The 27,329-nt window shown below is 33.3% G+C and overlaps 1 protein-coding gene and 1 long non-coding RNA gene across 2 annotated transcripts; one reads left to right on the forward strand and one right to left on the reverse strand.

Annotated features, from left to right (window-relative positions):
• LOC138307737 (probable methyltransferase-like protein 24) lies at nucleotides 1-26,933 on the reverse strand. Its single transcript, XM_069248593.1, has 7 exons — nucleotides 26,137-26,933; nucleotides 10,893-11,103; nucleotides 9,125-9,288; nucleotides 8,229-8,357; nucleotides 6,279-6,353; nucleotides 5,806-5,950; nucleotides 1-5,251 (listed from the first exon to the last, which is right to left on the reverse strand). Exons 2-7 carry the CDS (start codon nucleotides 11,094-11,096, stop codon nucleotides 4,958-4,960), a joined length of 1,011 nt encoding a protein of 336 aa, XP_069104694.1. The 5' UTR covers nucleotides 11,097-11,103; nucleotides 26,137-26,933; the 3' UTR covers nucleotides 1-4,957.
• Nucleotides 16,640-18,410, forward strand: LOC138308155 (uncharacterized). Its single transcript, XR_011206083.1, has 3 exons — nucleotides 16,640-17,167; nucleotides 17,803-17,887; nucleotides 18,206-18,410. It is a non-coding gene; the product is annotated as an uncharacterized lncRNA (long non-coding RNA).
• Nucleotides 26,934-27,329: the final 396 nt, after the last annotated feature.

Below are 27,329 nucleotides of genomic sequence, written 5' to 3' on the forward strand. Positions count from 1 at the left end.
TCCAACATAAAATGCAATAACTTAGTAAATAATTGATGTAATATTTACATCTTTGTGCTAATCAGTGTTAAACCGGTATCAATTTGCTGATATGTGATGAAAATTAGTATATGCATTTCATGCATTCAAGCTAAATAATGAAGTGCAATTACGAAATACGACAGATTTTTTGTAACACACATTAGTTCATCGTCGTGAGCACTCAGCAATCGTCATTCATCCAAAATATAGTGGAGTATGAGCTTACATGTCATCAATGCAAAGTGATATTTATGCATCTACAAACTTACAAGTAACAACGCAACAACCATATTGAATGAATAAGGCCACCCTCTCACTGAGGTGTTAAATCAAAAGCAAATGATAAACCAATATAATTCATGACAAACATTATGTGAAATATATATAAAACAATATTTGCTTCAAGAATCAATAAACCAAAAAGCCAATGTGGGGTTTACAAAGTAAAAACCGCCAAAAAGACATTGAAAATATTTTCCCCACTATGTATATATAATATATAAAAAACCCATCAGACCACAATCGAGACAAAATATAAAAAAGATAGATTAAACTTGTTAACACCACAACTACGTAATGGTAACAAACCAGCTAGGCAATATCACACTTCATCAATAAATGCACTTGCATTTCAGTTAAAGGAAGGACAGAATATAGTTCCATTTTCTCAGGACTGACTCTACATATCAATGTAACCTTACAACCAACGATGGAATTCATGAGATGGCGTTATGATATGTAGAACATATTACGTGACGTCGTTCTTACCATCATTATAATATTATAGTGTTATTAATCAGCTGTTATGATATTGGCCAAGTTATTAGGCAGAGGTCTGTGATATTGGACCGAGGCCGAAGGCCGAGAGCCAATGTGACAGACCAAGGCCTTATAACTGGGCCAATATCATAACAGCTGATTTATGACACTTTTATCAATTAACTATCTATGTCTGCATACATTAAACATGATTGTAATTTGTAGGTCTAGATATCTGATTTATAACTTAGTCTAAGTATATTACTAACTGCACAGTCAGTGATAAATCTACGTGCGCATCCCGAGTCCTAGATAAAATTTCATAACTAGTGATGTCATCCATCAAAACACCAAGGATATCTTCGCCGTTTTTTGCATATTTGTCCCTGGCCCTTTTGACAGACGACTCGTCAATCTCCATGTTGTTTGTTGACTAATCTCGTAAACTCTCTAGATGCTAGGTCAAATAACTTAATAACACCGTGATCTTCCGAATGAAGAGGCGCGTTCGATTTGGCGCGTTTTTCAATATTAGCCGAGTTCAAAGTCGGACAATACGAGAAAAAGTCGGCCAATATCATATTAGACGAGTCGCGTCAATTTTGTTTCAATATTGGCCGAGTTTGGCAAAATACAGCTCGGCCGGAAAATCCATACTAGTGTAATAACATAGATAGTCTGATAGAACAGCCATATTGAATGAATAAGGCCACCCTCTCACAGAGGGTGACACGGTATCAAATCAACAGCAAATGATAAACCAATATAAGTCATGACAAAACTTATGTGAAAGATATATAAAACAATATTTGCTTCAAGAATTAATACACCAAAAAGCCAATGTGGGGTTTACAAAGTAAAAACCGCCAAAAAGACATTGAAACTATCTTCCCCACTATGTATATATAATATATATAAAAAAAACATCAGACCACAATCGAGACAAAATATAAAAAGATAGATTAAACTTGTTAACACCACAACTACGTAATGGTAACAAACCAGCTAGGCAATATCACACTTCATCAATCAATGCACTTGCATTTCAGTTAAAGGAAGAACAGAAAATAGTTCCATTTTCTCAGGACAGTCTCTACATAGTCATGTTACCTTACAACCAAAAATGGAATTCATGATATGGCGTTATGATATGTAGAACACATTACGTGACGTCGTTCTTACCATCATTATAATATTATAGTGTTATTAATCAGCTGTTATGATATTGGCCAAGCTATTGGGCCGAGGTCTGTGATATTGGACCGAGGCCGAAGACCGAGGGCCAATGTGACAGACCAAGGCCTTATAACTGGGCCAATATCATAACAGCTGATTTATGACACTTTTATTAATTAACTATCTATGTCTGCATACATTTAACATTGTAATTTGTAGGTCTAGATATCTGATTTATAACTTAGTCTAAGTATATTACTAACTGCACAGTCAGTGATAAATCTACGTGCGCATCCCGAGTCCTAGATAAAATTTCATACCTAGTGATGTCATCCATCAAAACACCAAGCATATCTTCGCCGTTTTTTGCATATTTGTCCCTGGCCCTTTTGACAGACGACTCGTCAATCTCCATGTTGTTTGTTGACTAATCTCGTAAACCCTCTAGATGCTAAGTCAAATAACTTAATAACACCGAGAACTTCCGAATGACGAGGCGCGTTCGATTTGGCGTGTTTTTCAATATTAGCCGAGTTCAAAGTCGGACAATACGAGAAAAAGTCGGCCAATATCATATTAGACGAGTTGCGTCAATTTTGTTTCAATATTGGCCGAGTTTGGCAAAATACAGCTCGGCCGGAAAATCCATACTAGTGTAATAACATAGATAGTCTGATAGAACAGCCATATTGAATGAATAAGGCCACCCTCTCACAGAGGGTGACACGGTATCAAATCAACAGCAAATGATAAACCAATATAAGTCATGACAAAACTTATGTGAAAGATATATAAAACAATATTTGCTTCAAGAATTAATACACCAAAAAGCCAATGTGGGGTTTACAAAGTAAAAACCGCCAAAAAGACATTGAAACTATCTTCCCCACTATGTATATATAATATATAAAAAAAAAACATCAGACCACAATCGAGACAAAATATAAAAAGATAGATTAAACTTGTTAACACCACAACTACGTAATGGTAACAAACCAGCTAGGCAATATCACACTTCATCAATCAATGCACTTGCATTTCAGTTAAAGGAAGAACAGAAAATAGTTCCATTTTCTCAGGACTGACTCTACATATTCATGTAACCTTACAATCAAAATGGAATTCATGAGATGGCGTTATGATATGTAGAACATGTTACGTGACGTCGTTCTTACCATCATACCATCATTATAATATAATGACGTAATAACTTCATAGGAAAATTGCCGTCTGGCGTCTGCTAGGAAATGACGAATATTGCATGAGAACACTTTGCTAGCATCGTTAGATGAAGCAGCGATTCCGTTAAATGCAATAAAACATCCACATAAGTAAATCCCCACTCTTCAAACACAGTTACTCCCGGATTCTTCACACACGGAATATTTTCCGGCTGCAATTTCAATTTCAATAGCATTACCAAATCACGGCATAAGTGCGCTATTCAACATTGCACTTTTGTATGCGTAGTTTAGTGCAAAATTGATATAGTGCATTTTGATAAAACTTTGAAAGTTTACTTATGATTTCATGTGTATTTTCATGGGCTTATCTCTCTTGCTGCGAATATCGTCATGGTTACTTATTATGGCGTTACAAGAAGAGGCTCCACTGACAAGGGACGGCGGTGATTTCGATTTTGGGCAATAACGGTAAAACTGTAATTACTAGTTGGATTAGATATAACAGAAACGGAAATATAAGCATTTCACTGACTTTTAACGGGATTTATGGTCCTATAATCCTCCGAGGATTTCATACAAATTAGTCATAACGTGCATTATTCAATGGTCTTATGCCATATGCCCGTTTATAGTCAATGGGAGGAGCGTTACGTTCAAATTAGCGTAATCGCAATGACGTATGGATGCAAACCCAGTGCAGGATCATAATACTTCTAGTTCACACTAGAAAGATAAGGGATTGCGTCATATCATAATCTAAATAAATTTTTATTACTTAGTTTACATTTTACCTTTCAGGCCTATGCGTGTACGGTCACTCCGGTGCTCTCACCTAAATAAAAAGCACATCTGATTGGAGAACAACTCTGGAAGCTTCTGTCCGAACAATTGGTTACCAGAGCAGGCACAGGTTTCCAGAAAAAAAAACCATTATTTTATCCTGCGTTTTCGCATTCGAAATATACCTAGGCCTACACACAGCGAAAACACTTATCTATTCTCTGTACAGGAAAATGAAAGTTATGATTATACATGAAGAATTTAGTTTTCGGTAGTTCGGATCTGTATCATTTTTGTAGACCGATATATCGATGACATACAATCAGCAGTGAAACATCACAGTTACTTTCCTTGGTTGAAATTCAAGTATGGCGGCTCGCTGCACTTCGGACCTCATCACTACTCGGACAACGATATATATATAGTCGTTCTGCCTCAGTCATTTCCATTTCTTTTCGAAATGGACACTATTCGTATATGGTCAAATTTTAAATTAAAAAATATATTTTTGAAATAATTGAAAGGTGTCATTGTTATATTTCAAAACAAACTGGAGCTATAACGTTCAACAATCGACACTATATCTTCGGCCATACCGTAATGACTACCGTAGTTACCTAACCTAGCTTAAAACACCGTTTTAAATTTGACGCCAAACTTGTAAACTGAGACTTATTTATGTAAATATATCGATTGAACAGTGTTTTAATTGCGTTAAAATGATTTAAACGCAATAAAATACAGACATATTCAACATATGTCTTTAACGCAATTAAATATTTCATTTCTACATACAGCCATATGATATCCTTACCCGCTACTTTGAATATGGTTGTATTCTATGGCGTTGATACATATACTACTTTTAACACAATCAAAACACTGTTCAATCTCTATTTGAATACAATCCTCTGAGGATTATAGGACCATTAGTTCGTAGTTAGTAAATCATCTGAAATATACAATCGTGTCTTCTTATGCTGCCCTATGTGTCCGGAATCAGTACAATTTATATTTCTATGTGTACGTACCATGGATTATATCTTTACAAAAGAAACCTCATAACACGCATATAATACACGGTTGAATACTGGAGATTTGTAGGTGCACATGTTATTTCGTCCAATCCAAAACACACGATATCCTTCTAGATACAAATCACGTAAAATTAAAAGTTTGTGGATCCAATATTCCTTCCATAATACGTCTGTATTGGCATGGAACTCCACAAGAAACTGCTTCACACCTGCAAGTTGTGACGTTTTCAATATATCGGGTATGACATTCCACTCCCAGCTTTCAATGTCCATCTTTATGACATCAATGTTTCTCTGGAAAATAATTATATGCATGGAGTTATTTTCGTGGTTATGTTACATAAAATAACTGCAGTTACATCAGTCTATAAAACCACTCATTATAACTGATCATTATAGACAGCTGGTCTTTATGCACAGGTCGAATTGTATATTGCTATTTGAGGCCATAAGAATGTGGTTTTAGTAAACAGGTGCTCTTTACCCTGAGGTGGTTTACTTCGGCGGGGTTGACTGTAATTCTTTAGTTCAACTAATATGAAAGCTGTCCATATCATTGCTCACGGCAATATAGTCCGATAGACCAGTGGCATAGAAATGAATATTTGTATCATTTTCACATCATATATATTCTTTAACGGAATTATTTGTTCTATTAACAATTGCGAATTACCTATTAGTGACCTTTGCACTATTAGGCTAGATTACCTATAGTATCCGAGGGTCTGCACACTAAGTTTGCATGTTGATATCTACACAACAACACTATCCGGCTTTATATTGTAAAAGTTTGGACTGTGATATAACATATAACACTGATTAAGCTGACGACACAAACACAGACTTACATCGACGTGATTCAGCTCCTTACGAATCTCTACCAGAGTTCTCATTTTCCAGCTGGCCATATCATTGCTCACGCCGTTATAGTCCGATAGACCAGTGGCGTGGAAATGAACATTTGCCTTGTGTAAATGGTCTTTCTGGTGCATGCTGTAATTTCAAATGCAATGTAATTAAATAGTAAAGATAATGACTAAATCTATAGATATTGACACCCCCCCCCAAAAAAAAAAAAAACAAAAAAAACAAAAAAAACTAAACAAAAAAAAAACAAAAAAAACAAAACCAATTACCCACACAAGGATACCATCATTTTATTTTCTTTTCATTGGGGCCTCTGGGGATGAAACCCTCAAGTAAAATAAATTACACAAGGACACCAATTAAATTGTGATTTACAACTAGTGCGTTTATCATCATAAAATCCTTAGTTTCAGACACTTGAAACGTTATAATTAGTACCATTGCATTTACCTACCTCGGATCAAACGAGTGAACTTCGCATCCAAACACAGTCGAAATCGCATCATCAAAAGAAAAGTCAAACTGTATTCTGAAAGTAAAAGTGAGATTAAAAAGTTTTGGTTTTGGCAAAATTGCCCAGAATAATTCTATTACAACAGCAAATTGTACAAGTAAGTTCTTTTTTAGTACCCGACTCATTCTTTAATAATAACGCATGTTTGATCTGTTTTCATGCAAATTACACGGTTGACATGGTTGCATAGTATAATGTATTCCTGCATACACCAGGAACCTACGCAGTGATCTTCTTCACTGAGGCCTCAGTTTAATCTCTGAATGTATTAATAAACATTTGTTTTGCCTGCATTCATAATTTGATGTTCTTGCATTTCTTTCCAACATTATTCAAAGAGAGAGTCCTGTAATAAATTGATAATTGGCCATCGGTAGAAGGGTAGCCAGAAGAACCTGTTGAAAGCGGCCTTCGGCTTTAAGCAACAGTATCTTCGCCGTAGTCGTAAGTCCATGTTTAGAAGTGAGAGGGGCATAGACTGGAGTAGGTGGTACTATAAACAACCAACAAACAAACAAAAGCAACAGTTAGTAGGGCTTCCCTGCTATTGTATGCTATTTCATTTGTCGTCGACTTAAGACTGAATACATTTTGCCACTGAGACTCTCATTACTCTTAGACTAGTGATAATCATTATCTGCGTTATGAGTGCATAAATGCAGTCTAGACTTGATGTAGTAATTTCTATATACATGAATGGGGTCCTCGTTACTGGCATAAAGTTAGCCCGCGCGGGTACAATTGACATTGTAGTTGAACGAACCAGATTACTTATGAAACTATTGTTATGTATGACAATAAATACATGTTTTTATTAGATAAGGGAGATAACTCCTATAGCTTTATTATCAATACATCCTATAAAGGTCATATCATTAATTTAGGTTATAGAACTTTCTAGAATATCACCATGTATAAACAAATATGTTTGTAAACATGTTGATTATAAGTAGAGATCAGAATAATCTATTTCCAGAAAGTTCTGTGTGTTTATTTGTTTACTGTTTTTCTAGAAGTAGAAGGTTCTACAATATTCTTGAATTAGGGTTTAGCTATATATACTCCAGCTGACCAAGGCTAATTAGAACTGTAATGAGACCTGTAATTAGACATATCAAGAATTGCACAGCGCAATATACGATTCTATCGGGAGAGCTATTGTGACTTTATCTGTGGATTATTACAACACTTTGTGTGGATTTATTCATATTGCCTGGAACTTTACAAATCATCTGTGGACATTCATTTTCCTCGTGGATTTGTGATTATTGTTAATTTGAAACCTGGAAGGATCAAGGATTATACCAGGACATTCGCATACAGAGAAGTAACACTTTAAATCATCGTATTACTCTTGTGCCATCACCAATTACTTTAGATATTGTAAACCATCTCTGTATAATATTGTATATATGATTAAATTGTGTTTTGAATTTAGGTGCTTGTTTCTCATTTCTGTTATTCTCGGTCATAACACTATAAAAAGATATTCATATTATTGAAAGGAAATTGAAAAGTAATTGAAAACGCGGACGCGTTGAATATTTATATGCCACCCAGATCGCATTTATATCTCCAATAAATGAAATCTGATAATCCCTTAATAACTATTAATTTAATTTTAAAAAATGCCAAATTTGAGTGTTTAGCGTGGATCGTATAAAATATATATGTATAATTAATAGTATATATTATGCAAATAGTCATATGCGGTAATTTGAAACCATTTAACTAATCTGACGTACATGTACTTCATTATTTTTTTATTAGTAATATATCTGTATTACTTTACTAATGAATTCCAAAACATAATATAACCCCAGGATTTACTCCGTAGTAAAAATATCCCTACCAACTGATCAGAGAAATAGAATACTGTAAATACCTCACCCAAAAGAATAAACAAGACAGCTATCATCAGGTTGTTTAATCTCTGTTGAGCACACATCCCATCCTCCGTCTTTAGTGTTCCCCATCCGTATAGACCTCCTACATACGTTTTGAATTGCGCTCAGGTACCTGCCTCAAGAACATAACATAAAATGTCAATCTATTACCCGACTAGTATGCTGTGTGTTGGATAGTGTCTTCCCTTTAACAGTAAATGCATTAGCTATCAAAGCCAGAACGTTATGATCTTCCTTTTAACTTGTTAAGATATCAAGGTATAATACCTCATACTCTCCATCTATGGGTCGAGAGCTTGAATCCCAGGTGAGACAGTTCAGACACTGATTGGGTTTTTTTTTCTTCCAAAAAAACGTGGCGCGTACTTATATGACCCAAGCTATTAATGTGGACCGTTATAGCATTTAAACGATGCCTTCTTTCTACTGACCAGTATTAACTTCACCAATAGACTTAAATTAATGTCAACTTTGTTGATTCAAAAGTCCGAACTATATATCCTAATCATAAAAACAATTAAATTTGAAGATGTAAATTTTCTGTAAAAGATGTGTGACGGATGAAATTTACAATAAAATTTGATATATGCAATAAGAATAACATAATTTCTTTATAGCATTGACATTATCAAAAAGAGTATGACCATCTAGGTATCGAGGATCGGATTCCCTCGCAAAAAGTGAAAACAAGGTCACAGTTTTTTTTTTTTTTTTCTTTTTTTTTTAGTTTTTTTTATCTTAATAATGATTTCAAGAAAAATTATATAGATGACAAGGATTTCTCACTTTCAAGTGAAACAATTTCTGAATTTGCTTTGTAATTCATAACATTACAGGTACTATAATTGTGTAGCATTTACGAAGCAAGATGTAACGTACGTGTGATAATACATCTCCACTTCCCCGAACGACATACTACAAAGCTCATCCTTATCTGGTGGAGGTCCGTCCGGAACGCCCAACGATTTCTTAAGACTCGCAATGAGACTAACGTTATGTTTCTGCGGAACTTGACCATGGCACCTAGGTAAATGAATTCCATCCTGCAAATGTAAGAGCAACATCCAAGAGTTTCGAAAAACAAAATTAAATGTAACGATTATTATCTGGAATGACGTAATATGTGACATAAACACGCTACAGTCAAGAGTTTTCTCTTCAAGTCTAGAAATATTTTTGGTTTCACAAAACTTATTTTTAAAACAATTCCTTTCGACTGTATGGATGTCTTAAAACTTGATTTTGATTGAAATATACCAGTACTTGTAACGTTCTCGTTCGTCACACATTTCTGCAAAAAATTCATGGAAGAAACGAAAACAAGATCCCGACAAGTAAAACAATGTAAAGATGACACTTTACATTTCTATTTTGATCCAATTTTTTCAAAACTTTAGATTCAGACTCGAATTAAACTGATGAATGTTGATTATCTATCCAAAACTAATTTAAATGTTTGTTTTCTTTAAATAGTTAAGATTTCCTTTAATATGCCACCAAACCAGTTATCTCTAAGAACAAGAAAGGAAAGGTTTCCGTGATATCGACAAACTAACATTACGTCATTTTAAAACAATAAATATGAACAACACATAGACTCAGTTGTTCAAAAAGTCATTGGATTAAATCAATGGAAAATAAAATTGTTTTTGTTATTGATAACGATTGCATAAAAAAATAATGAAGAACATAAAACTTCGGCATCGCTTCTATTTAATTCCATCTAGCAAGTATTTCAGGACATTCATTTTAAAATCTTTGTTAACCCGTTATTAACAGTATTATGTTTTGAACAGATGAGTCCATGCCCGGTTGTTTAACATAATTGTCATAATCATGAATCAAGAACAGCTTTAGATATGTTACAAACCACCAAAAGTTGCCAATATTTTTAGAATTACAGTACTTTCAATACATAGGTTTTAATTTTGCAAGTACAAATACGAGCTCAAAATAATTTTTGGCAGTACTGCCCCAAAACATAATATTTACTGTGCAGTGAAATGAGTACATACCGTCAGAGCCCAATTGTCGTCAATATTTACATTTCACATTTTTACAGTGTTGTTAGTAATTGTGAGGTTGTATTACGTTTCAATCTAAACATATAAAAGACATTAAAACAATAATTTTACAGTGCATAATGGCTGTGCTGTAACTAAAGTTTATAAGGCATTATACATGTTTGTATGAGCATTTGAATGATTTTCACAGTTTATTTCATTAAACCATATGGCTTTAAAATATCTTACTGAAGACAAAATAACATGTCAAATGTTTTGCCCAGTTACAGCACATATAACTTTTTAAGGATTGTTAGTTTAATCATAATGTGTACCGTTTTTAAATCAAAAATATTATTTGTAAAATTACGTTCAACCTAAAAAATATGTATTGTGAAGGACTACACTCTCTTTTGCCCATTTACAAAGGATTGTGTAGCATCTTTTGCAGCAAGTGATTCATTAATTAGTCATGTGATTAAGATATTAATATTTTGCACAACATTATCCTGTTGGAAAAATGCTAAAAATCAATTAATACATTAAATCCCATACGACACGCCATGACAGCCAACCATACGTTTTGTTACTGATCATGGAAACACATAAAAGAGTCATAGGCCGTTGCTTGTCCATACACTTACCGGGTAGGACTTGGCGTCCCACCATGTGCGGTTGAATGGAGTCGCCAGTGGGTTTAGTAGTGGGATAACTATATTGACCGTGTGTTCACTGCCAGTTCGCCTAAGCAAAAACATCGCTGATATTAACACAGCCAACAATAACAGCCAGACTCGTGGTCGATACAGAGGACGATTGCGCATTAGGATACGTCTTAGGTAATTCATACTGAAACTGTTGAAATAGAAAAAAATAGACACAATTGAGTATTACATACACAACATTTTTTCAGTTGGATTTTCAATTGAAAACAGACAAAATGCTATTAGTCTTGAATATTTATAGTTAGGGAATATAATAAGAATGTATATAATTATATATTATTAATCTCGGTTTTAATAATGCTCTGCGCGACTGGTACATGCTACGCAAATGATAACTCGAAACTCGAAAACGTTGACTCGAAACTCGAAAACGTTGACTCGAAACTTGAGACTCCACCACAGATATTACTCTTTCATGAGTCGAATAGAGTAAATCATTATTGATGAGAGCTACAGAAATTAATATCCATCGTTTTATTGTATATAGTTATGAAACGTGACCATAAGCTCTGAAAGTTAAGGAAATACAAAGTCTAACTCGTGTGTTTTATATGTATGTTAAATTACACATTGTCCTACTTGACTATTCAATTAACCGTTCGCAGTATACTGAACTACGCTACGTATAACATTCCCGTACAATGACAATATTTTACTTCAGTATACAAGTTTACACTAGTACACAACATGTACAGTCATGCAGATATCTAAAGTTTTTATCCTTTGTTCAATCAGACACATCATGATAGTGTTTGTTCGCTTCAAATACTACTTTCAAGCAAATTCAAAATGTATTAAATATTTTATAGATATTAGTCGTTTCCCTTCCAATACGTTTCCGTACACGCATTGGATGTGTTTACAGGTACGTATACCACTTATTGTAATAATCCATAATGTTCAATTTCTTTAAACGTTCTAATTTTCTGTACTGCATTTTGATTGCAAAGTTTACTTGAAATTTATAATGGCCGGCAGCGACCGTCATAATAGTTTATAATAATTGGGCGACTTGTAAATAAATGTACATTTTTAATATTTATATACATAAACATATATTTTTTTAATTTGCCCGATTTCTGCATATACATATTTAAACTATAAGATCTATATGTATTAACATCCTATTCTCCGGCAAATATGTTGAAGCAAAACCCTTGTTCATGGTGTTGACGTACCATCATTTAAAGAAATGTGACGGCTGATATCGATCATCGAAGAAATTAAACATATTTAAAAGGGCGTTTTCACTTTTCATCCAAACCACTCCTTCTCAATAATTAAAAGGCCTAGAAACCAGGTGTTTGGCCTGACCTGATGTATTCATGTCTGAAGGCCTAAAAAAGTGTGTGCATTTCTCATAGGAATACCTTGACCATAATTCACACTAACGAGAGTCGAATTAACTAAAATAACCGAGGCGCCTTGTAGTATTTGCTGGGATAAAGGGTTTCCCTACTTTTGAGATCAAATAGAGAATTGATTTATAAATATTTTCATGCAATTCCCCAATCTGTGAAAGGTTTAAATAACTCAAATGATGGGTATACATAGCGTTCCAGAAATTTTAAAATTTATTTACTTGAATAAAGTTTTTCGAGATCACTATTTTGAAAAATATTTGAAACTGGCAACTTCTATGAAAATGTACCTAGTGTGCATTGTCTTATTGCTAACTTAAGGAAGTATAAAGGTCAGGGGAGGTCGATTTTAACTTTTGTTCAAATATGATTATTTCAAAATAAGAGATACTGCTAGATTTAATGCTGGAAAGAAAACGGTATGTGGCTGAACTTGTTTTTCTCACTAAAGTTCATTGAAAATGACATGTAGTGCATCCCCCTTTTCAAAACTGTATCCAATGCAAAACGCATGTTTTAATGAAATGGCAATAAAATTAAAACAAACTACCATAGGTGTTAAAATTTTCATTTATTCTCGTCATCTTTTACCAATTTCTAGTTTATTAATGGGATATATACGTTTTCATAAAAATAATTTGTCATTATTTATCCTTTCATTCACTGCTTATGGAAAATCCCCCCCTCATCCTAGCTTTAGTGACGGATGAGGAGGATTCTTGGAGATCAGCCGGAGGCTATCGGAAAAGAATTAATATTTTGTTTTTAAACATGCTAAACCTAGACAAAAACATACAAAAAATAATAATTAATATTTCAATTTTAAGTAACCCAAGCCCCTCTACCCCCTCCTCATCTGAATAAAGCCTACTTTATCGTTCGAGTGTTACTTCCATTTTATTACTATTTCCTTTTTATACAGATGTGCTGTGATTTTTTCCTGACCAGACAACAACAGTCAGAATTCTTTTTCTTAAATGTCTTCGCAACAAATAAGTAGGCTGTGCCACTATCATCAGCTTTTTATTTGTTGCTACCAGATCATTTGCAGGTCAAATTTATTTCTGACAGCTCAATTATAGGTCGTACATTCAGTGCCATCAGAATGCTGTTCATTTGTCTTCTTCCAATACTGGAAAAGAAAATACTAATGTAAGATCTATGTTGCTGTAACTGTAGTATAATCTCAAATTCACAATACATGAACCATGCATGCATTTATATGATGCACACAATAAAATGTTTGATTCATGTTTTCATATACCAAAATATGATTTTTGTTGCTCATGTATGTCAAAAGTAATAAAATCTTGAAAGTGTAACCTGATTTATGGGACACCCTGTACATATGATAGTTAAATTTCAGGTAATATTCAGTTGAAGTGCAGATGATACAGGTACATGTAAAAGCGAATTCTAAGGCCTGTATAAATACCACATGTTAATATTTTGGGGCAGAAATTTGCAAAAAAAACCTAAACTTGATAAACTTGGATAGGCCTACATGTGTGTATAATGCAACAGACATGGGGTTTTATGCTTTGTATAGGCCTATCTGTTTATACATGTATAATGCAACAGACATGTGTTTTCATGTTTTGTATAGGCCTAATAGGCCTACTTGTATGTATAATGCAACAGCCAGGGGTTTTATATGTTTTGTATAGGCCTACATGTATGTATAATGCAACAGACATGTGTTTTTATGTTTTGTATAGGCCTACATGTATGAATAATTTAACAGACATGGGTTTTTATGTTTTGTATAGGCCAACTTGTATGTATAATGCAACAGACATTTTTTTTTTTTTTTTTTTTTACGTAGGGAAAGATTACTTCATTATACCTAGCTGATACATCAAAAAGCGTAAGTTATGTTAATTGTTGTTCTATTAAATTGCAATACCATCTTGTGACTAATTAAATGACCAAACAAAGGATTTCAAGAGGCACACAAATTATACTTTTACAGTGTATTTTAGGGTTTTATTTTCACATTTTTCCAATCAAGTTACCACGTGAAATGACATACATGGTTTTGATTTATGTTTTTTTCACAGTTTCAATTGTTCCATTAAAACATTCTGACATACATTTGCATCAATCATCAATATCATCATCAGTTATAGCATCATATTAATATAATTAATATTATAATTAATTAATATAATGATTTAAATATTAATAACATGTATAAGAGACTATTTCTAGAACTTGATCTGAATCACAAGGATTTTTATTTAAACCATATTTATACAATGTACAATTGATTTTTTTTACCTTCACTACGCCGGCAGTGTTGATGGACTCCTTATAAGCATTGACAGGTGCAATGGGGTTGCATACCACGAGGTGTGGTTATCTGCTGCTTGCTAAATGTGTTATTGCTGCAAATAATTTTCAGTTGATTCTAACTGTTAACAACTGACTAGTATCCAGACCAGTATTCTGTTTCATATTTCACACAATGACAATGACTTTGACAACGCAGGACGAGGGGGACATGACTGGCGCGTGCAATTCCATCCTGACAAGTGCGACATTATCTCCACTACAACAAAACTATATCATCCATAACCACTCACTTCAACACGTTAAATACAGTAAATACCTAGGCCTCATAAAACAATCTTCAATGGGACAAACACATTAACAACATCACCTCAAATGCAAACAGAACACTAGATTCCCTAACACGAAACCACACCAACAAATTTCAAATAGTGTCTGATAAATTTGATCATGAGGTGACATCACCAGAATGTAAATACTCAATTACATTACAAAATATGGTTGAAATCCTACATACAGTGTAGCTCTGCAAAAGATAAAACTTTTCTTATATCTAAATAATGATCTATAAAATGTCATTTATAATAATTGTGTAAATGTCTCCGCTACTTCCCTTTTGACATAAAGAAACTGCTTTCCTAATATAATTAAGAATATGACAATAATATAGAATATCGGTTTGGTAATTATAAAACAGTATTTAGCATTATCGGTTTGGTAATTATAAAACAGTATTTAGCATTATACTTGAAAATATACTTAACATATGCAAATGAATAAGTAAGTAAGCAAATTACACCCCTTTATCCAATAAAAACTTGATGTGAACATGTAAAAATACATATTTAATTCAAAGCTCACCCGTCCTAAGTCAGTTGTCAGTTTTCAACCATTTAATGTATACATGCATCATATCATAGCAGAATCGAGACATTATACAAATATTGACTTTTTGTAGATTAACATGGGGAATTGTTAAACCTGAGATATAGTTAATATTCCTCGATGCCGAAGGACTTTCAAACAAAATGACCATACATTGAACAAACACTCACGAAAAGTCTTCATCCACGTGTCATAAGTAGGTATTTTTACTAATTCTGAGAGGCATCTTCACAATATACGTAATCTTCGAACATATGGCTACATTTAACATGTGTGAAATAGTTTCCCTTATCCTACCTGGCAACGTTGTCAGCCATGTTTGCTTATATTACGGGCATTGCCCGATGATCGACAATGCTCTATTGTGATTGGGCAAAAATGAATAAAAGACAGGGAATTCCCTGTGACTTTTTAAACTTTCTGAATTTACAATGTCAACTTCTGAACAGGTATCCATCGGTCTCAGGGTGACATTGCATTTTGTCAAGACCTGTGTGGGCGGTCTAGACCAAACAGAAAACGACAAAACTCAGTCATATAATAATGAAAAATTAATAGAACTTATTAATCAAGATGGCAAATACCTTGGAAATGTAAATTTTAATAGTATAATATATTGCTTCTGGAAATTACGATTACTGGATCAATTATGAGACAAAATCCAAGCGCTAGCTTTTGGTTGTTATGTTTTCTGTAGAAACTCTATTTTAAACCAAATTTGTAGAATGATATACTGCAATCCCTCACAAATATCTGTGAATCATCGCATAATCTACACAACATTATATGAATTGAAGTAATTATAATATAAAATGAACTGAAATAGTCGTAAGAATTTGTGAACTCATTTTTGAATGGTTCATTTGCCGGTCAAATCGTTCAGATTTGCTATAATGAATGAAGATGACCGGAATCCTGGAATATCACGTTTGTTGTGGAAACTTACTGGGAACCTGCAAAATACCACCGTTATCCAAGGCCGTCTTAAGCTTGTGGCCCTTCTTTTTAAAGTTGTATTGCTGCTAATTTCACTGTAACGATATGTAACTTAAACATTTGATATTTAAACATTGAAATGTAACTTGATGATTTAGCTCCCCAAAAGCATATGTCGGCCTATAGGGATCAACCAACTAAATAAAAAAAAGACCTTCGAAATGGCCCCTGTGTATACAAGATTGAGCCCAGGATAGAATTTTAACCCGGCCGCTGATTGGCTGGCTAATTATGAATTTCAAAAGTAAAAATGTTTTCTGACAGGTAATTATTCCTAGATAACCATAATATCAATTTGGAAATTCATATTGAGATTTAGGTTCAAAATATCAATTTTGATAATGAATAGGTAAAAACATTAGAATTTCCGGATATTTTAGTGCAAAATGCGCCTGATTTCAATAAAGCTACCCTGGTTGGAGTTTGAGCAGAAGGACCCAAACTTTTTTTTCTATCTAGTGTTATATGAGAACCTAGACTTTAATTATAGAACACAATACCTAACTAATATTTCTTTGTTTTAATAATACAGTACAAAACTTTAACAAAGTTTAACACTGTGGTCTATGTAAAATCATTTAGTTGGTTGCTCTCTATAGCGAACGCAACCGGAAGTATAAGAGTCAGTCACTGGAGCCGAGTGAGTCCATGGATACAAAGGTAAGTCGCCAAGTTTTAGAATAATATGTGTCACTGTGACTATGCATGCAGTTTATTTAGAATTGGCCAGTAAGTTAATGGTACATATAACGTAGATTCAGGTAATTAGCACGGCTGTAAACGTGTGACATGTGCGTTTAACATCAGATGGGTACGATCACATGGGTGCGCGGTGCATGGTCTCCGCAGTTGTCAGAATTTAGTTCACAGAACTGTATGCATGTTCCAGTTTAGGTGAACCAGGAATGAGCAGTCAAATCAATAAATTGGGGGGTCAGTCATCTCTGCCATATTGGAGTGCCGGGAGCCATAAAGGTATAAAACATAAGTTACAGCTTATACATTTGAAATTGGTAACATTAAGGGGAGACAATTACATTGTATTACATAATGTCTAGTTTGGGGTGTGGTATTTAGACCTGCCAGGTATCATTGGTGGGAGGGGGGGGGGGGGGTGTGGGGTGGGGGGTGGGGGGGGAGTCATCTCAGGTAAGCTAATTTAACTAATTGTACTGATTAATTGTAATATTAGGGCTAATTAGTTTATTAAAAGTATGCATTTTATGTTATAATGATGAAAAATACCATTTTGTGAATATTTTTTCCTTTAATGAAACATATTAATGGTGTTTCAGGGTCATTCAAGATTTCCGGAAATATGTGTTGGTTGCACAGATTCCAGTCATGGACAAAGACATGCATCTTTTGTGCTCATTACAGGTTTGATCTTTGTTTAATTTGTTTATTTTAAACAGAAAGGCTCTGGAACCATGTTCCTGGTAAATTTGAATATGTAAAAGGTTTGGTATATCTGGTTTTCTTCCAAAATCTTGACATTTTCTATATTATAGGGGTACCTGATTATGTAATGGATTATCTCCCCTTGGCTGGGGACTTTTCCTATTTTTTCATTATATTCAGAAAGTTTAATGATGTAACTAATAATTAACTTAAACAACATTAATACTATTTCAATATTTAATACATAATTTGCAATTAATCAACACAGTGTGTAAGTTCAACATTTCATGTTTTCAGAATTACTCCGCGGGTGACTGTCCGAAGGTGAAGCCCTGTCCTGGACAAACCACTTGACCGATTAAGTTAATATTACAGATTTGACATACAGCCGAAATACACTTTACATCATAGGTGAGTATTAGATTTTTAATTTCTGCTATAGGGATCAACCAACTAAATAAAAAAAGACCTTCGAAATGGCCCCTGTGTATACAAGATTGAGCCCAGGATAGAATTTTAACCCCCGGCCGCTGATTGGCTGGCTAATTATGAATTTCAAAAGTAAAAATGTTTTCTGACAGGTAATTATTCCTTGATAACCATAATATCAATTTGGAAATTCATATTGAGATTTAGGTTCAAAATATCAATTTTGATAATGAATAGGTAAAAACATTAGAATTTCCGGATTTTTTAGTGCAAAATGCGCCTGATTTCAATAAAGCTACCCTGGTTGGAGTTTGAGCAGAAGGACCCAAACTTTTTTTTCTATCTAGTGTTATATGAGAACCTAGACTTTAATTATAGAACACAATACCTAACTAATATTTCTTTGTTTTAATAATACAGTACAAAACTTTAACAAAGTTTAACACTGTGGTCTATGTAAAATCATTTAGTTGGTTGCTCTCTATAAGAGAGCCGAAATCTAGTAATCATATATTCCTGGTTTTGAATAAAGCGCCTTCAATCACCGCCATGTTCAGTGACTTCGGATTCCGAATCGTATCACGTGACTGACACGACCTGCACGTGGTGAGCCAGATAACTAGCGTAAGCGCACATGTGTTTGTTTACGTTTTCCTTCTGGCTTATATGAGCAAATCATGCTGGTATATGTCCACAGATAGAGTATTTGAAACATCCAATTTACACATTACCGTAAAATATTGTGTGTATCAAATATAGTAATGTGCGAGCATTATTTTCTTTGTAGATAGAGTCTGATGAGGTCGACCACATGTTTTGTTTATGAAAAATTGTTGATGTTTTCTCTTGGTTTCACAACTCTCGTTTTACTTCGAGATTGTCGCGACGATGTTCGGAAGAGTTCGGAATGATTCGGCATCTTTCGAGCCTATTTTCACGTGTACACTTTAAAAAGATTTTTTACTTTTATAATTAAAAATACTTCCAGTGCTTTATAAAATGTGTTGAAATTAGAAAGTTTAAAACTCAGACAGACGGAGAAAAGTATGTATAGCACTTAAACAGTTTTCGCTATGACAAAAAGAGCGAAAGTTATAGACCATACAACTTTAACATTTTGGAAAACCCGAAATAATTTTGTGTTAAGAATTTCTTGGACTTGTTATATGTAAAGTCACAGTTTGTAAACTTTATTATGTTATTCACACAAGGGTGAATTAAACAGAAATCGGCGATGAAATTGATGTGATGAATGTTAAAATATCGATTAAGTCTCTGGTTTGAATATCACTAAAATGGTCGTCAACATTTATTCATAAAGATTGTAACTTACTTTTTTATAGTATGCTGTTAAATGCTATTTATGTTTAATGAGTTTAAATCATTCAATTTCATTAGAGCAATGATTTATAAGTGACTTATACACCTTGATTAGAGTAATTATACTAATTATTATACATTTGTATATCAAGTTATAACTGAACTACCACTTCTAGATATCAATATTACACTTATAAATCTTAACTAAACGAATGAAAATAATATCAGACAAATTTGATGTGAGACTAAATAAAAACTGTTACTATACGGTGAGACATGGTTTATCAGTAGGTAAATACTACAACAGTGTCCAATGGCAATGCGCATTACCCGTATTGGGGTTTTAGTGATCACACCGGAATGGACGTTTTACACTAATAGTTTAATTGTAATTTAAATGTTGTGCACTACTGGTTTAAATGTAGTGCACTTCAAGTGCACTGTGCACTTCAAGTGCACTAGATTGTAAAGGTAAGCTTTCATTTAACTGGAACCAACGGTAAAAATAAAGATAGAACTATATAATTGTAAAGTTACTAATTCAACGTACGTATTTCTGATTGACAAAAATGTCGACTTTGGACAAGCCCACATGAAACACCCTATATAATATGCAGGCATCTAGAAAGATCTTGTCGTGGGAACAAATTTTAAAAAATGCATTTGATTATCTTTAAAACATGCAAACTAATTATGTATACTATAACTATAGTCAAAACTCGGTGAGTCGAAATGCCGTTTTAGTACCGTTTTTTATCTTTCTTTGTCGATTATGTACTCTGTCGATGGATTGGTTTTCATGTCGTTGAATTTCTGTAAAATTTAAATTGAATTTAAAACCTTAATTTTGAAATGATTATCAACGGAAGAAGGAGATTTGTTTTCGTAAATCCATGAAAACTCGAAAGTTGTTGTCTCGGGAGTAAATTGCGTCTGTCGAATAACTATTTCTGATTATCTTACAAGCTTCACTGATAAACATACAATAAACTTATTTTGTATTAGGAACTCACATGTGGTTGTAAATAGGCTTTTTTAGGTCACTTAATTTGTTCCCTATAATTAGCTGGGGCAAAGGCCTGGCCAATGTTATAGGTCGGTATAGATTGGGTGATTGTTACTGCCTTTTGTGACCTGAAATTTAAACTGCTGGTTCATTAACTATGTAAAGAATTTTCTGTCTACATGTATGAGAGAGGTATACATTGGGATGTATGGACTATAACTCAAATTACTACACGTGGAATTATAAAATGTCCATACGGAGCATTTACTAGTTATGTCCACACGGTTGGAATTACTTCCTTGTCTCATATATATATATATATATAAAACGAATATGTTATTCATATAGTACACATTGTAATGTCCGTCAAGTACAAAATAAAGATAAACATTTTGAAGTTTAGTTAATGAACAACATAAAATACGTAAAGATGTTACATATTTATATATCTATTCATTAATCATTTGCATAGATCATATATCTCAGCCTTTTGATTTAGATTTTTAACAGAAAACTCTTTAGAAATAACATTTTTTAATAAAATATAAACATATAAACACTTTTGGAAAAAAAGCAAAACCAAATATTGCTCTTTGTCGTCTCATTTTCACCTTGTTAAAATCCGAGAAAACAGTTTAGGGATGATATTGAAATAGCAAGTGCAAGTCCGATTTAAGTGATAATTACACTATGGAAAATATTGGTTATCATAGAAACAAAATGGAGGCCTCTAATTTGCTAAAATTTGGATAAGGTCAGATTGACGTGAAAATTGGTGTATATAGGTTATGATGTATGGTGAATATCATGTTTCACATTCAAAAAGATTGGTTACTATGGTAATAAAATGGAGGCAGCTCATTGGTTGAAATTTGGATATTGTCAGATTTAAGTAAAAATTTGTAACTTGATAACACAAGCACACCCTATAATGCTTAGTTTCCATGGTAACGAAACGTGCGATTCCGAATAGTTGAAATAAATGATTTTTAAGTAAGTGAAAATTGGTACAAATTTTATGAGGTATGCAAATAATAATATTTTTGAAATGCTTTGCTGTCATAGTAACAAAAACAATGCCCCTGAGTGATCAAAATTAAGATTACAGCCTTCGTTTTATGGTAATAAAATGTTTTATTTGAAAGACAAAAGTAATCTCATTTCGTTCTTTAATTGATTTTTAAATAGCTTTACAAAAGATTTGAAAAATAATATTTCACCTAAGAGGATAATATATTATCTAATTGTTAAGTTTTGTGTACTGTTAGGAAGAATGCAAGAATGTTTTTATGGTATCTATGATCAATTTTAATCACCTATAGCAAATGTTGACTTTTAGGAAACATCTCACTGGCTACATTTGAGCTGTTTTCCGGATTGCTTTTTCTTAAAGTAATTGCTTAAAGATATAGGTATGGCATGATTTTAAAATGATTAATTAAAATTGTGGACTAAATCGATAACATGTCAGATATTCGGAGCAAATCCAAAACCTTTGTTTTTATCCTGTTTATTTTTACTAGAAAAATAAATTTACAGTCAAACGTATTCGTAAATACCATTATATATGGTACAAAATAAAGAATTGAGCCTCTTTTATTAGCAAAAATTATTAAAAAAATTAAAAAAAATGGTTCAAAGGTGGATATAAGGGGCCCCCTTGACACACACTCAAAAGATATGTGTTATTAATCAATATTTCAATTAACGCAACCCATATCCATACCGTATTCAAGGAATGAAAAAGGAGTTAGTATGTAATATGTGATAAGAAAATAAAAAAAATATCGTCAATCAACAAATATGGCATTAAATGATGTTGATATAATTAAATGTAATTAAACTCAATAACATTGCGTTAAAATGCAAGGCAATATTATGTGTGATGTGAGGTTACGGGATAGTATTTACCATATTGGTTCAATAGTCGTTATAAAGGCCGACGATGAATTTATACCAAATTACGCCAAGACTTGTCCCCGAACTTACAATATCCATTGTGTATTGATGCATCTGTTGTATGGTCGAACAACAAATAACTAGGTCACATCAGTGGTTAATGAGTTAAAATACTTAATTGCACTATTTAATAATTAACTTAACTAGATGTTTGATATGATGGAGATATAACACAAAACTTTTGGTGTACTCTAAATAACCCACGAAGCGCTTTATGTTGAGACTACACTCAGGTGTGTAGGTTATTACTCCTTAACATAAAAGATATATTCAAATAAATCCCCATAATTCAATCTACTGAAAATAAACTGTGCAAAATTACGAATTGATTTTGGGACTCTTTTTTGTGAAATTATTCCGCTGGTGTCTCACCCATTAAGAAGCGACACTACAAACGGCGACGCCAATTTTTAATGAAACCTTTAATTTATATAGTGTATTTGGTTCCAGCAAGATTTTGGAAATTCTAGTCATTTTGACCCCTTTGACCTTGCGCAACTGATCTTTAGGGATCAGCCACAAAAAATGGATATGGTTTTAAAATGCTATCTCCGACTGGTAGTTTTTATTTTGATACCTTTCCTATAAACATTTAGCAAATACTGCTTATAAATGCGTTTTCTCTATACAAACTTTGGTAAAAGAACACTCCCCTCTAGAGCATGTAGTATTTGGCCCCCTTCAAGGAATAATTCTGAGACTCCAGAGCCATGAAATTCCCTGATTGTGTTGTGCCGTAAAAATGTTCACCTCTTAGAAGCCAAAATTTTCTTTTATCAAACGTTTTTTTCTCATAAAGCATAACCATAAAATAAAATGGAAGAAACATATGTGTGTGTGTGTTCTTTTTTGATCAGTTGTTACTCAAAGATACCTTATTGAAAAAATATTGGAATTTTTGGGAATTTTGTCGTTTTGTAGAAGTGAAAAAGGTAAAACTTTGGCTCTATTCAAGCAAGAAGAGGCATATTTTCAAAATGGCCACCAAATGGTTCATTTCCTTTTCAATTCTTATCAAAAAAAATAAAATAAGAATAAAAATGTTACTTTTTGACAGAATTTCCAACTGACAACTTGCTACAGATATTGAAATTTTTTATTTGAAAATACTTAAACCTCAGAGATGTGTCCTTAGGACCCTTCTATCTATGATTCTACCTTATCTGCCATTCCAAACTGGCAGGAAAGGTAGACTTATTAAAAAATAAAAATTTAATCAATTCTAACGATTTTGGCCCCTTCAACAGCTTCTTGGGGACATATAAGTCACAATTGTTCTTTAGCCTTAAGAAGGTTTGTGCAAAATTTCGGTGACTTTCCTTCAGAATAATATAAGAAAAATTCGAAAATAATTGTTTACGGACCTATTCAGTACAACGGCCGATGACTGACAAACCCACACATTTTTCAAAATGTCGCCACATGGGTCATTTTATAATTCTTATAAAAAAGAATCTATAGAATTCTAATACTTTGACACTTTTTGTATGACAAACCGCTATAAATTGATTTTTTTTAGATAAAAAAACCCCTATGTTCTCTGTTGAAAATAGATACTTCAACCAGTTTTAAATGTAGTAACCACTAGATACGTTCCTTAAAAAGCAAGTCGTTATTGTGGTTAAGGCATGCACCGTCGAACATATAAAACAACCTTAGTCACGCTAGGCCGGTTCTGCAGCTAGCTAAATAAGCCACAGGCGGCAGTTCATATCTTCACACAACATCACAAAGAATCTTTTCTAGCGTAAAGTCAAAACATTTCTATGATTAGCCTTTTTTCTAATAAAGATTTTTGAAAAGAGGAGTTCATATCAAATTTGAAAAATAGAATGAGATAATATGGCGGTAGTGTGTTTGATTTTGAGCTTTTTTGGTTCATTGATTGGAGTTTGACGCAAATTGTGATTTTACTGGAATTGCATTGTTTTGACCATATACACGCCAAACTCATGCAATTTTTTTTTAAATTGGCTGTGTAATAAGTAAAGTATGGATATTCGTTTTATTGACAAAACCATTTTTTAAGAAACTAGTAATATCAGTATTGGGTTAACAGCCGAACTTTTCACTTGGATTCAGATATTCTGTCCACCTGACAGTGGAAAATTTTTCTCCCATACTTAATAGGGGGAATTAAAAAACATTTCGGTTGCTTTCCAGCTGTTAATCTCGTCACTATCAGAGGAGGGTCGATATTCGTCAAACACATCTTCATATCTACATCTACAAATGCATCTGCTCTTCATTCCCCTATCTGAATACAAGTGCAAAATTGTGTTTAATTATCTCATTCAAGATAGAAATGTTTATTAGATATCTAAAAATATGATCTAAATTAAACAAACATACATGAAAATACTGCTTACATTCAAAAATATGCATAGTCCTACAACATACAAAGATTAGTCCTATGGACATTGATGAGAAAATGTTGATTAAGATTTAACATAAGTGAATGTACAAACGAGAAGTAATAATTCTTACTTTATTGATTATTTTGATAATGTCAAATACATCTAAAACTCTTTTGATGGAAATTTACAAATAAAGGAGGACTATTCATATTCATCAAAATCTGCATGGAAACCGCTGGAAATATATATTAGATTTAATTCATACATCATTTACATTGAAGACAGGTGACATCCGGGCAACGTTGGAAAGCACAGGTAAAGTCCAGGCACCAGGATCATGAAAGAATCTTAGACTTAAATTTCGACTTAGCCAATCATTAATGGTGCACTTTTTTTAACGTCATCTTTGATTGGCTAAGTCCAAACTTAAGACAGTTTTGGACTTAAGATTGTTTTATGATCCTGAGGCCACTGGCCTCGATTTCTCGAAACAAAAATGCAGACTCCCTATGTAACTTATATGACAATCTATGGCTTAAGTCATTTTTGACTTAAGTTTGTTTCGAGAGATCGGGGGCCAGGTAATGTGGGAGAACACAGGTAAAACCCAGTCTACATAATACTGAATTGCCAGATACAGTTAACACCGTGATAGCCGCTATGGTATTGTGCATCATTTCTCTGACAGTCTTGAATTTATACTAAATGATATGAGCATCATGCTAAGCATGTCTTTAAGTCCTTTCATCATGAAAAATAAATATGATTTCGTTGCATAGGAATGTTGGGTTTGTGAGAATATTAAACCATTGTTTTTTCGCATACATTTTTTATACATGAACGTTTAGCATTGGTCGAATACCTACAACAAGTTTCAACTGGCAAATGTGCCTTCGAGCATTTTTCATCTTAAGGGGTATCAACAGAATTTTCCTGTAATATGCATGTCTTATATATGCAATATTATTAATAAAATTGAAAGTAGTCACATCGTCTTTAATATAAAATTATCTAAATAATACGAGTCAATCAGTCAATTCAAACAGCGAATGAAACAAATTCCCATTTTGTTTTCCATATATTAAAACGAATATGCGTACAGTTTCTGTTAAATATGTGAGTTCTGTTGGACTAGAATGTCAATAAACATTCCTTACCTGTCTAGTGTCTTATATATTCCTCCTATCTTTGACTTTTATCCTTGTTAATCCACGAGATTATTACTAACTACTTGAACATGACAACCATTTAAGTTTCTCTATTCCGCGGACCTCACGGACGATAGGCATTCAACGAACAAGGCTGGACGAGCTCTGATTTTAATGTGAATAGTCTTTTGTTGAGTGTGTGTAGCCGTCACGCAGAGTGATTCGCTGTGAGTCAGTTGATGTCTAAATAAAAAACTATGACATGCGTATTTCTGTCCCAGGTTTATCAAATAATTATCAAAACTGTTTAGATTATGAAAATTTGGTATTGATAGTTGTCAGACGTACAATGAATACTACTACATATCACTCTTATTTTCCAAAATAGATTATCCTACGAGATAGACGAGTCATTTAATGCACACTGGAATCGATAAACATCATGCAGCTACTGTATAGCCTTAATTTTAATGTTACTTCGAAGTTGTGAATCTGTTCCGTGCAAAATCTTATACAGTGATGAAGGAATAACTGACAGGATCTCACTGTATGTTTGCCTTTTAAAAAATCAATTTGGTGTTATTTATCGTCCACATATGGAGTCATGAACATTATAGTACACGCTGCTTTCCTATTCTGATCTATCAGATTTACTTCGCTTCATTCCCCTCCGTCAATGCATCTTATTGACTAGACTTTTATATCATCATCATAATACCGTTTTCTTTGACAGTACTTAAAAATACAAGTATGCTACCACGACGTGTCCTTACATCCACGAAAGCTATTAACTTCTTTCGAGCCATTCCCATTTCCATAAAATTATGTGGACTACTTTCGTATTTCAATGTTTGGTAAATAAAAGGAGCAGTCGGCGTACAAAATGTTTAAGATCAATCTTTGCCAACGCAAGGATGACTTTAAAACCGTTAACCGACATAAATAAATGTTATTCATTTTAATTAAGGTAAATCAAATCAGCAAATTCTGCTTCTCGCCTAATGCGGGTTTAGTTTTTTTTATTTTAACGACCTATTTATAGCCAGAGTCATGTAAGGGTGTGTCAAGTTTGTTGTTGGAGGAATGCTGGAGTACCCAGAGAAAACACGGACCAGTAATCAGTACCTGGCATCTGCCTCATATAGGATTCGAACTCGCGACTCGGAAGTAGAGGGCTTGTAATTATATGTCGAAACATGTTA

This window comes from Argopecten irradians, chromosome 14, assembly GCF_041381155.1.
Source record: "Argopecten irradians isolate NY chromosome 14, Ai_NY, whole genome shotgun sequence".
Taxonomy (NCBI): Eukaryota; Metazoa; Mollusca; class Bivalvia; order Pectinida; family Pectinidae; genus Argopecten; species Argopecten irradians.